Below are 13,038 nucleotides of genomic sequence, written 5' to 3' on the forward strand. Positions count from 1 at the left end.
TACAAAACAATAGCCTAAGGCTCCTTCATACTCACATTTAATTCAATGACATTTTTTCACTGGCTTCATTGGAAATGGAAAATGACCGTCTACATTTGTACATTGCTCTTCACATAACTACTGTGGTAGAAAATTTATACTAAAACTACTTAATGTTATTTGAAGTGCCGGAACCTGAAAAGAAGATCCCTGAAAAGCGAAAACCACGACCGCCTACTCCACCAAAAGAAGACATTAAATTGGCCAAAGAACTACTTAAAGGTATAATCATCTGAAGCCACAATTAACAGTGAGAACTCAAACATATAATCCTTTTAAATTATACTGATGAATCTTGAAAAGCATGCTTTTAAAAATATCACTTTGGATCTTTTTTTTTTCTTTTCTAATTTACTGTCACTCTAGTGGTGCTCCTTACTAATGCTCAGTCCCTTAGGATTTTTTACCAGTTTTATGCCAAGTCAGTTTACATGGGTTCTTTTCAATAGTTACAGAAAAAATCAATTTATTAAAAAAAAAATCTTAACCAAGTTAACATATTCTTCTATCCTTAACGTAATTCTTCTATCTTCAACGTGTTCTCACAAATGAAAAGAATCCCCAGCAATAATTTGCTGGTGTTACTGTATGAACGTGGGTTCCAGATCAACTGTGCTTCCTACAGATCGCCTGACTTCTTCTAAACAGTTAATCAGCCAGAATCTTAGCTTTGTAGCTCTTGCCTTTCTCTTATGTCAATAGTATTAATCAGTTATTTGGATTTTTTGGAAAGTTCTTTTCTTTTTGAATCTAATGATGTCTGTGGTAAAATTCAAATAACTTTCTTTAAAGCTCCTGAATCAAGGAAGAAAGTTGTGACTGCAAAACCTGGTGAGCTTCCGAAATTGGAACCCCCACCTGCTAAAGGTACTTAGCTAATATAAGAATCTTACTTAAATTAAGCCTCTCATGAGCCCAAAATTGTAGTTCTCAGTATCTTCTTCTTCTTTAATTTGCGCAGAAATATCAAAAAGCTGTCGATGTTAGATTATGCTCAACAGTGGACTCCAGTCTTGGATGTGTATGTTCATGTTATATTTATGTCCACTTTAATCTCCCATCATGCAATTCATGAGATGCAAGAGACAGAATCACAGAAGAGAGAGAGAGTTTTCATGAGTTTTGTCACTTGTGTAGATGCTCACTTTGGTTCTCTGCTTAGGGAGAAATAGAAAATAATACTGTTTAAATATATATGGCATTGCTCAAACATACTTAGTTCATTATTTGTCTGAAATGTAACTTATTTTTGTAAGACACTTTCCAGAGATGGAGATGAATAATGAATTGAGCAAGCTACTTTACAAGTACTCCCTTGTATTTTTCATATGTACTGGAGCTTAAGACAAGCTAAGCAGCTAAGCAGTGAACATCTCTTCTTATTGCTGTTCCAAGTTTAGAAATTAAACTACCTGGATCCTTATAAACATCGTAGATAGACAGTTCAGATGAAAAGATATGTAACATAAGCCTGTAATGAAAGAAGAAAAGGAGATTAAAATGTTGCTATGATAACTCTCTTTGGATACATAACCTTTACAGTTTTGTCAAACCATACTTCTCTTTTGTTGATTTGTATGAAAATTTCCTCTTATGCATAAGCCTAGAAGACAACTGTACGCAAATAATATAGAAAAAATATTAAAACTGTCAACTTAAATCTCAGCAGTTTTACCTTTGCTTTTAATATTCAGTAGTGGACCAGTATTTGATTTGTGTGTTTGGAAAGGTTAGTTGTTGGTTAGCTCTTAGTACTGTTATGAGCCCATAATAAAATCTGGAATAATATTCTTTTAAGTGCCTGGACTTGTAAAGAAACCTCGCAGAGTAATTCCCGAAGTTACTCCTCCACCAAAAGAAGAAGTTGTTTTGAAAAGAGGTATAGTAACTTGGCTCTGTTTTAAAAAACCCAACATATTAACATTGTTCAGTATATTCCCTTAAGTAACATTTTTTTATGTGTGTGGTATGGAAAATTACAAGAACAAAGTACTAACTGATGTTTGTTTCTTGGGAAAAGCCTTTATAGTTGCAGGGATGAAGTGGGACTATCCTGAAAATCTGGCAGATCCAAAGGATCTGTCATGAAAACAGAGCAGAACACTGAAAATCTGGTTGCGTATAACTCTCTCCTGTTTTCTTAATCTCTGTAAAGCCTATACTGGAGTTGACAGTTTTCCACTGTCTTCTGCTTCTGGACCCCTAAATATTTTCCAGTGACAGTGTAAATGTTGTTAAAGTCACATATGTAGCATCTGTATTCTCTTTTATTGTCCTCTTAGAAGTGCTGCACAGATTGCAGAACCCCATGGTTCTGTTGGACATCAGTCCTCTTTCCTGCAAAGTCTGGAGCCTTCTGAATCACTTCATGCTCAATTATTGCTTATAAAAAGGAAGCACTAATTCCAATTTTCTTTGAAATACCACAGTGGGATGATTCATGCCCATATACCTTGCAGCCGACCTTCAAATTTCAGACAACATAAGATATAGATATTCAGTTTTTCAGATGACAGTCTCATTAGATATCCAAGACTGATACCTGACAGGACAAAAATAAGTGAAATAAGTGAAATGAAAAACGGACATTATATAAATTTGAGCTCTCCAAATATAACACTTGAAGATTCAGTCTTGTTCTCTCACTGAAGTCAATAGGAGTTTAATCCATAATCTTGTATTTTTTATCTGAAAATCACTTGTAACTGCAGTTATTAATGCATAATTATGTATAGTAACTCCTCATTTAAATATTATAAGAAATATAAGATATTAAAAGAAATTTTATTCTATCATAGACAGTTAGCATTGACATCTTTCCTCTCAGGTGGACTGCTTTCAATAAAAACATCTTTTTGCTCTGGATGACTTTGAATTTTAAAAGGCTTTCAGAATAGCATCTTGAATAGTAACACAAAATCTTCAATTTATATTGAACTATATATTTTACATTCCTGTTTCTTCATGACTGTTGATATATTTTTAATCTTTTGCCTTTTTCACCATCTTATTCTTTTGTTTACCTGTGCTTTAAAAACTGAAATTCCTTTTCTTTTAAAGTTCTTAAAAAGACATCAGAAGAGGAAGAACCTAAACCAGAAAAAGAGCCTAAACCAGAAGTTAAACCAGTACCTACACCAGTAGAAAAAATTAAGAAACCTGAAGGTACTAGATTACATTCAAATCTATCTGGTAAAGTATAATTAAAACAAAAAAAAAAAATATCCCTTTTACTTTTAAGTAGTATTCTCTGAAATTCAGGAATGAAAGTGAGATTTTAAAAGATGGCTTGCATTAACCTAATTGTGTAAATTAAAGCTTTGCTGAAAGCACAGCCAAATTTGACATTCACATTTGGGTCTGAATTCTACATTTTGGGATTGTTTCTCAGTCTTCACTGTGTATAGAAGAGAACTTTACAAATATTTTATAACACTAATAAAAGTATAACTACATCAAAACAGTTAATCCGAACATTCTTTTAGTTAACGTTTTGCAAATATTTGTCCTTTTGTCCATTTAGTGTTTCTCATTTATTCAAATCTCACTCTTAAAAATACATATTCCTAAACCTTATGAACATCTGAAACTATTTATGTCTAAAAACAATGAAAACTTTTAAATACTTTGGAGATAACTGTATTTGGGAATTCAAGGTGTTTCAGTATATCTTACTAAATAAAAATAATATTTTAAAGTCCCAGAAGTTCCTAAGAAGAAAACTGAGATACCTGTCATAAAAAAAGAGGAGAAACATGTGCCTGAACCACCAAAAGGTACAGACGTGTGGTGCTCTTTTTCCTTATTGCAGCAACTAAATGATATTCATCGCTGAATATCATGCTATATTAACCTATTATCCAGTCTGTCCATCGTTATTGTGTCATGATTAATGACTTTGCATTCTTCTGGATTTCTTGTTTAATTCTTTAATTCTTCAGTGCTTGAAAAATTAATCTTTTTTCCATTGTATCTTGCTTTACAAGAGTTCATCTCAAGTTAATTTCTTGCTTTCTGGCTAAATAAAATATAAAACAATAAATTCTGTCTTCGATTAACTCACTCTGTATTATTGCTTCTAACTTTAATGTTCAATGGGATTACAAAACATGTAAATTAACCTATTTGTAATTGTTGTATTTGAAATGCCAGAACCTAAGAAAGCAGCTATCCCACTTCCTGGGCCTGAACCTAAACCTGCAGTAGGTAAGAATTCTTTAGTCATGAATACCTGTGCAGACTTTCTTGTGCATCTAGTATTTTCCATTCAGAGATTTCTGGCTAAAAGGACATTAAACAAATGTCTTCAGTATTAATAAGACTGGAACATTCATACAATCTACAGAACATTTTAAAAAACATCATACGTAAAAGAATATTATTTATTAAAACAAATATATGAGAACTCTTTTTTTTTTTTTTCTACAGCTCTAAAATCTCCAAAACCAGCAGCAGAACCAGCACCAGCTGTTACTACTCCAGTGACAGTCCCAGTGGTTGGAAAGAAAGCAGGTATTTATGTTTATTATATGGTATTTATAGGGGTTTTCTCTCTGACATAACTAAATACCTTCAGGATAAAGAGAATGAAGAGCTGTACAGTCGTATAACTCATTCATTACAGGAAGATTTGAGGTCCTAATCAAGGACCTTGTTATTCTAGGTACTGTCACCTAATCTAAAAGACAAGTGTCTGATACACCATAGAGATGAATCTGTGCTCTTGTTTCTGGATGGTGATATGTGTGTCTATATTTATTTCCTCCTATTAAATTGTGTATTCTGTTGATTCCTTGGTGTTGTTTATGTCCTCATGTATGTCTTGTGAACTGCATCTTGTATTTTCTGTATAGCAAAAGAAAGGTTACACATTTCTAAACAATTCTTGTGTTGTTTGGTTTTCTGCTTTTAATTTGTTATTGAAGTCCTGAAGAAAAGTGGCAGTGGTGTTGAAGAACTAGAGTATTGCTACTTTCATTTGATACGCTTAGGATCCCGGATCATACCCTGCTGTGAAAAAAGAACTGTGAAGACTTCAGTTCCCCTGGAGCACTCTGAGCCTGAGGTCCATCGGTAGAGCTGATGTACATGCTGCTCGCCCATCGTTCAAAGGGCCTCATGTTACAGCAGAGCTCAGATCTTGGGCACTTGAGAAGCCTAATCATGAATGTCTCTTGGCCATTGATTTGGTGATGTAGCCAGGCCTGCAGTGGCATAACTATCCCATTTTATATAGGTGGCCAGATAGGCCTTAGAAAGCTGTCATTTTCTGCTACTATTAACCCGGATTGGATTTAAATTGGCAAACTAGTGGGACAATGCTCTGTACCGTAACAGTGGTTTACTTAGGTCTTCTGTACTGTTTGTGTGTGCCATTCTTATCTTTCATTTTGTGATTGTGTTGTAAGTTTTCTGTTGTGTGGAGGAAAAGTGTTCTATGTTCGTTTTATTTCAGGTATAGCTGGAAATTTTGTCTTAATATTGTTCCCGATGCTTATTCTTATGGATTTTAACTCTCTAAATTACCTGTGAAACCTTTGTAGCTGCAGATAAACCTGATGCACCATCTGTACTAAAGCATAGAGATAAAATGCCCCCAGTGGAAGAAGAAAAGCCTGAGTCAGTTGTGTTAAAGAAGATTTTGGTTGAGAAATTGCATGTAAAAGAGAGAGTAAGTCCCAAGGAGACAGTTCTGGACATTCAGACAGTAGAGCCACTTGAGTTTAAAATCTCACTGGAAACAGCTGATGGAATACAGAAGCCAGAGGGAGATGAGCAGGAAAAAGTGGCTCTTAGATATTTTACCTGGGCTCCTGAAGAAGAGGAGCCAGAAATGACACCTATAGTTTCAAGAAAGACTACCCTTACAGATGAGAAAATAAAAATTGCAATAGATCACATTACTTATGCAAAGGATGAACCACCACTACCTGATGAGGAATTTAAATTGATTTCTATAGCATCTGAACATGTGGAAAGAGATTCTGGAGAAGAAAAGGGGGATGAAATTAAATTGATTGTTCATAGGGAAGGCACTGTAGAGAACATCTCTGATGAGTTTAGTGTTCTTCACGAAGGAAAAATTCCTGTGCATGAAAAAGAAGAGGAAATTGAGTCAACTTCTATACCTAAACATACACCCAGAGAGCCATATAAGCCCAGGGACCAGAAAAGACTTATAGGAAAAGAGAGAAAATCAAAAATCAGTTTGCAACCTGAAGAATTTCACATTAAGGATAAAACTTCATTCGTAAAGGATATCACAGAGGCAGGAATAGCTGAAACTCCTCTGCTTAGAATTGAAGAACAGAGAGGAGGTTTTACTCTAGAGAAATCTGAAGTTCCTCCTGGAGAATCCATGAAGGAGCATGGCATACAAAGTAAAACTCAAAGGATGAAGAAATCTGTTACCACAGTAGCTGAAATTCCTATAGATAAGATTCTTAATAAAGAAGCAAAGAAAATGGAAATTATTCAGGACGATGAGATAGATGAGAATCTGGACTTTACATCAGCAGAACAACATTCCTTAGACCTGTCTGAGGAGACTGAACCAGCATTGAGAAAAGATATTAACCTAGAACCCCCCACTGAAGATGAGGAGGTTCCCAGAGGAAAAGCTTGCATAATCTTTAAACCATCTGTTCTTAAGGCAGAAGTAGTGGATAGGAAAACAAGAGAAAAATATTCTGCAGAGGAAGGAGAAGTTCATTATGAGGAGGGTTCAGGACAGTTGTTGATTGAGAAAGCACTCCTAAGTGATAAAAAACCAGGCAAAAAGATTTTACCAGAGAAGGAAGAGAAAGCTACCTTCAGCACCCACTTAAAAAAAGAAAAAATTAGGCAGTCAAATGACCCTGAAAAGCTCCCTGTGGAAGGAGAAGAATTTGATACAGTGATTACAGGAGAAGGAGTGGAAGTTGAAGTTTCCATAGGAGAATATGAAAAGGGAGTCAAAGATGAAATAGTTGGCAGATCTGATTCAGTAAAGGAAGTTTCTATTCAGCCACCAGGGATTCAAGATAAAAAACAATTTCAAGAAGTTCATACCGCTCAAGATGAACGTAAAGAAACTCCAGCTCTTAAAAGCAGCAAAGATAAAGCTGAAGAAAAGAAATCTTTGACTGTGGAAGAAGTGAAGCTTTTGGGAAAAGAATTTCCAGTGACAGAAGGTGCATCAGATGAAAAAACATCAGCTAAACATGGTATGGGAAAAAGCACATCTGTCACCATGAAAAAAGAGAAGGGAAAGCTTTCAGACAAAACACCATCAAGCAAAGGAATCCCTGCAAATGGAGAAGTTACTTACCCCTCAAGCATAGGTAAGATAATAAGTCCCAAGAAAGCAGAAGGAGAGAAATACTGGAAATCAGAACCTGCTCGCATGATTGAGCAGGCCAGTAAACTTTCGACTGAGAACAGGAATTTGGATGCACCTGGAGACTCATGTGAAGTTCTGGATGTTCCTGCAAAGTCTCATGCAAAGCGAGGTGAGGAAGACCACTGCCAAATTCTTCCACGAAGTGCTTGTACTATTTGCTTCAGGAGAATACCTTTTGCCATTGTGATGTTTGTTTTCATTCTTTAACATTGTTCACATTTTCATCTAGTCTGTCAGCTGGCTGTATTGGTATTCAGCCACTCTTGACATGTTTGTCTTACCTATCTGTACATACATCTGTGTGATCAATGTTCATTGTCTTAGTCTCACACTTTTAAAAGACTGCATAAATCATGTTGTGTGCCATTATCTTCTCAGAAAAACTCACACATTTTTTCTAGTATCCATTTTTCCATCCACTGCAATAAAATCTGTCCTGCATTTCATTTATATCATTCTCCCATTAAAAGTATCTTCCATATTTCCTTTCACAAAATGATGATGAGAAGCAGCATAGCACGGGAAATATTTTCAAAAGTCTGAGATGATTCATCACAAGTTGGGCAACTAACAGAACATTCCTCACTTGTGAGAGTATCACATTCTCCCAAAACATGTATTTAATTTATACAACTTATATTTTTGTTGTCTTCATTAGTAAAAGTGTGTGCTTTCTCTAAAAAAATCCATATAATTTGTAATAGGTACTTAGGCTATTTTGGTTGACAGGTGGGTATTGATCAAAGGCCTAATTGTGAGTAAAGTCTCAGGGAATGGCAGAATTTTACAACATAATGGGCAGAACAATAAATTGAGGAACTAGGAGCTCCTAAGCTGCCTTTCAGTCTGAAATGCTGAATATGTGTCCACTGCTGAATATTTGTCTTTCCCATGCTTCAAGATATTGAACTTACCATTGAAATACAGACAGTATAAGATGTATAAATATATACATATGTTTATATCTTCCTCCCCTTGTATGTGTATCTAGCTAAAGGAAGAGAAAATCTGATTTGTAAACGTTTTTCTTAATTTTATTATGTATATTTATTTAACTACATTTCTAATAATATTGCTGTTCTACTTCAGATGCCAAGCCACCAAAAGAAGAAACTCCAAAGGGTATCAGTCCAGTCAAAGGTAGGATACTGCAAGTCAATACCTACAAGCAAAAACAATAAATCGGGATTAGTTTATTAATTTCTGAACCTGAATTACAGCCAAGAAGACACCTTCACCAGCTGATGCAGAAAGAAGGAAACTCAGGCCAGGCAGTGGTGGTGAAAAACCTCCTGAAGAGCCTCCATTCACTTACCAGCTCAAGGCTGTACCACTGAAGTTTGTCAAGGAGATGAAAGATATAGTGCTAACAGAGGCTGAATCTGTTGGGTCTTCTGCAATTTTTGAAGTCCTTATTTCACCATCCACTGCGATTACCAGCTGGATGAAAGATGGAAGTAACATCCGAGAGAGCCCCAAACACAAGTTTATTGCTGATGGCAAAGATAGGAAGCTGCATATTATTGATGTCCAGCTGTCAGATGCTGGTGAATATACTTGTGTATTACGACTGGGGAACAAAGAGAAGACCTCTACCGCCAAACTCATTGTTGAAGGTATTCCCTGTTTCAAGTTTATCAATAATCAAATTATCAATTATCAATAATTATCAAATTATCTAGCTACGCCTCAAGCTAGAAGTACTGGTACTTTGTGAATTTACAGTGGTTGGTAGAAGCATCCTTTTGTTTCCATCAATCACTACACATATTGATTTAATATGTAAGACATTTCTGCATCCCACCTTCTGTATGTAAATGAGACAAATCACAATCTTGTGTTTCCCACAGAACTCCCAGTGCGGTTTGTGAAAACTCTTGAAGAAGAGGTCACTGTGGTTAAAGGCCAGCCACTGTACTTGACGTGTGAGCTTAACAAAGAAAGAAGTGTGGTCTGGAGGAAGGATGGGAAGATCATCAAAGACAAGCCTGGGAAATTTGCTCTGGGCATTATTGGTTTGTCACATTCCCTCACGATCACTGATTCAGATGATGCTGATGCTGGCACTTATACTGTTACCGTGGAAGACTCTGAGCTGTCATGCTCGTCTTGTGTTAAGGTAGTAGGTAAGCAATTAAAATTGTGTTCTCCTTTCTCTGCAGGATATTTGGGCTGTTTTAAAATTAGGAAAGCTTTTTCTCATAGTATTACAATATAAATGGACAGGCAAGATTTTTACAGCTATTAAAGTCTTGTTGTAATACAAAATCTGTTAGTTCTATTTCTTCTATTTATGACCCATCTATTTGTAGTAAAAGTCTGTTAAGCTGTGTTTTTATGTAACTTTTTGTCATGCAGAAGTGATAAGAGACTGGTTAGTAAAACCCATAAGAGATCAGCATGTGAAACCAAAAGGAACAGCTACTTTCACCTGTGACATGGTCAAGGATACACCAAATGTTAAGTGGTTTAAAGGAGATGAGGAAATCCCTGCTGAACCAACTGACAAGACAGAAATCTTGAAAGAAGGAAATAAAATTTTCCTGAAAATCAAGAATGCTGGCCCTGCTGATATTGGGGAATATTCAGTGGAAGTTGAAGGTCGCAGATACCCAGCAAAACTGACCCTTGGCGGTAAGGAAGCTTTTATTTGTGTTATATTTAATCAGCTCATAGGCCAATGTTCAAAAACCTCTAAACAAACAAACAAACAAAAAAATGTAACCTGGATTATTATAAACCTCTATCAAAACTTGACCTAATTATATATGTGTTCATTTGTGCATTCTAGAACGTGAAGTTGAACTTCTGAAGCCATTAGAGGATGTTACAGTTTACGAGAAAGAAACAGCAAACTTTGATACAGAAATATCTGAGGAAGATATTCCTGGTGAATGGAAGCTGAAAGGAGAAACCCTGAGACCCTCACCTGTAAGCATCCTTGAATTTTACAACACAATTTATTTAAATGTAAACACTGTGAACATGTTCCCTTGAGTCTTTTGGTAAGATCTTTGCAGGTCTGTCACGGCTACTCAGTCCAGAACATAGAAAGGCTAAGCATTATGCTGATTAAAAACACTGGTTCTCTAAGTAAGAATTATATGCTATAAAAGCTAAGTTTTGAAAGGCTTCATTTTCTCAAAGGATTGCAACACATTATTCAGACAATAATAAAAATATCCTACATACATTGCTAGGAATGATGCTGACATTTAAAAGATGTGTGGAACGCTGAAGAAATGCACTCCATTTCTTCATTATTGAGTAAAAGTGTTAACTTTCCTTGAAAAATAATTCCAGTCTTTCTAGCTGACTCTTCACTGTGTGTAAAATGTTTATAGAATCTCTTTATTAAAAATACCTAGTAGTAAGGCATTGGCATTGTATTTACCAAAGTCTGTCATCTCTCCAGACATGTGAAATCAAAGCTGAAGGAGGAAAACGCTTCTTAACCTTGCACAAAGTCAAGTTAGAGCAAGCTGGTGAAGTCCTTTACCAGGCACTTAATGCAGTTACTACAGCTATCCTGACGGTGAAAGGTACGATGCACCATGGAGTATGATATCAACTTAAAGAGAGTTCACATGGAGCACATTACAAATGATGTGTTCGCTTTTGCTTCCAGAAATTGAACTGGACTTCGCTGTGCCCCTAAAAGATGTTACTGTCCCTGAGAGGCGCCAGGCAAGGTTTGAATGTGTCCTTACCAGAGAAGCCAATGTTATATGGTCTAAGGGCACTGATATACTCAAGATTGGAGAAAAATTTGACATCATTGCAGACGGAAAGAAGCATATTCTTGTAATCAATGATTCTCAGTTCGATGATGAGGGAGAATACACTGCTGAAGTTGATGGCAAGAAGAGCACAGCAAGGCTGTTTGTGGAAGGCAAGTATCTTTTTATGAACAAAACAATAAAAAATTGATAAAGAATATATATTTTAGAATCACATTAGCCTTTTTCTGATGGTATTTATGTGTCTACATTACAGGTGTGAGGCTGAAGTTCATCTCACCTCTTCAGGATCAAACAGTGAAAGAAGGGGAAACAGCTTACTTTCAGTTTGAGCTTTCTCATGAAGACATGCTAGTGAAATGGTACAAAAATGACAAGAGACTCCACACAAGCAGAACAGTTTTTATTACTTCAGAAGGCAAAGTTCATAAACTAGAAATGAGAGAAGTAACACTTGATGATATCTCTGAAATAAAGGCCGTAGTCAAGGACTTGAACACACAAGCAAACCTCAAAGTCTTAGGTAATTACATAAATAATTTAAAAATATGCTATATAATATGTATAAACAATTTTTATAAGTAGAAAGTGACAAAATGTTGATGTTTTAGTAAATTTATATTGCTAATTTGCTGTTTCATATCCACTATGCCTTTTGCAGAGGCCGATCCATACTTCACTGTGAAATTACAAGACTACAGTGCTGTGGAGAAAGATGATATTACTCTGGAGTGTGAACTTAGCAAAGATGTGCCAGTAAAATGGTACAAAGATGGTGAAGAACTAGTAGCTTCCAACAGAATTTCCATAAAAACAGATGGCTTGCGCCGTATCCTGAAGATCAAGAAGGCTGCAGAGAGCGATAAGGGTGTTTATGAGTGTGACTGTGGAACCGACAAGACAAGTGCTAATGTCAGCGTTGAGCGTAAGTTATCATGCCTTGGCTAAGGGAAAGTACTGAAACCTTTGTGAAACAATGTAGACAGACAGAAACTCTCTAGAGTACAGCACCAAAAATTGTAACTTTAGAAAACATGCTGTTATGATGAAAAGCTGAAATATCTAGATTTACAATTATTAAGCGTATTTACAAGAGACAATATATCTTAAGATATATAAATGGCTGTTGTAAAGACAGTGATGATCAGTTATTCTCTATGACCATTTACAGTCAGGAAAAAAACAGTTTAATTCACTGTAACAGATATCTGGGTTAATTATGAGGAAAAATATTCTTACAAAAAATAACTAAACTTTCAGACATATTATAGAAGGGAGTTGTAGACTGCCCAAACTTGCAGCTTTTTAAAAAGAGGTTAGATAAACATTTATCAGTGATAGGATTTGAGTGCCCTAAAGAAGGGATAGGGAGAGAGTTGAGATCCTTTCCAGTACCACATTTCTATGGTATAGAATGAGTGAGTAAACAGATGTGAACTTTTTGGTTTTTTGATTTTAGCTCGCTTAATTAAAGTGGAGCGCCCACTGTATGGAGTGGAAGTATTTGTTGGTGAAACAGCACGTTTTGAAATTGAAATTTCTGAGCCTGATGTCCATCCTACATGGAAGCTAAAGGGAGAAACCCTAACACCTTCACCTGTAAGGCTTCTTTATTTTTAGACCATAATTTACACTAGAAAAAACATATTTAATAATAATGTCTTCTGAGTGGTTTCTTAGAATATTCATATTTGTGTGTGTGTGTGTTCTTTATCACCAGGACTGTGAAATCATTGAAGATGGGAAGAAGCATATTCTTGTCCTTCACAACTGCAAACTTGATATGACTGGAGAAGTGTCTTTCCAAGCTGCTAATGCTAAAAGTGCTGCTAATCTGAAAGTGAAAGGTACAGTCTGCACTTTGCCAACATTTCCATG

At 35.8% G+C, this 13,038-nt stretch overlaps 1 protein-coding gene across 1 annotated transcript in view; it reads left to right on the top strand.

Moving 5' to 3' along the window:
* TTN (titin) overlaps positions 1–13,038 on the top strand; it is a 241,644-nt gene that overhangs the window by 132,669 nt on the left and 95,937 nt on the right. The window contains exons 161-177 of the mRNA XM_082311459.1: positions 832–906; positions 1,838–1,918; positions 3,100–3,204; positions 3,738–3,815; positions 4,192–4,245; positions 4,468–4,551; positions 8,510–8,560; positions 8,641–9,036; positions 9,271–9,546; positions 9,779–10,054; positions 10,212–10,351; positions 10,836–10,962; positions 11,049–11,305; positions 11,410–11,683; positions 11,822–12,085; positions 12,620–12,759; positions 12,881–13,007. Of these exons, the coding sequence (XP_082167585.1) occupies positions 832–906; positions 1,838–1,918; positions 3,100–3,204; positions 3,738–3,815; positions 4,192–4,245; positions 4,468–4,551; positions 8,510–8,560; positions 8,641–9,036; positions 9,271–9,546; positions 9,779–10,054; positions 10,212–10,351; positions 10,836–10,962; positions 11,049–11,305; positions 11,410–11,683; positions 11,822–12,085; positions 12,620–12,759; positions 12,881–13,007 (2,805 nt within the window). The remainder of the gene's footprint in view (positions 1–831; positions 907–1,837; positions 1,919–3,099; positions 3,205–3,737; positions 3,816–4,191; positions 4,246–4,467; positions 4,552–8,509; positions 8,561–8,640; positions 9,037–9,270; positions 9,547–9,778; positions 10,055–10,211; positions 10,352–10,835; positions 10,963–11,048; positions 11,306–11,409; positions 11,684–11,821; positions 12,086–12,619; positions 12,760–12,880; positions 13,008–13,038) is intronic.

This window comes from Platalea leucorodia (genome assembly GCF_965183815.1).
Source record: "Platalea leucorodia genome assembly, chromosome: 5".
NCBI lineage: Eukaryota > Metazoa > Chordata > Aves > Pelecaniformes > Threskiornithidae > Platalea > Platalea leucorodia.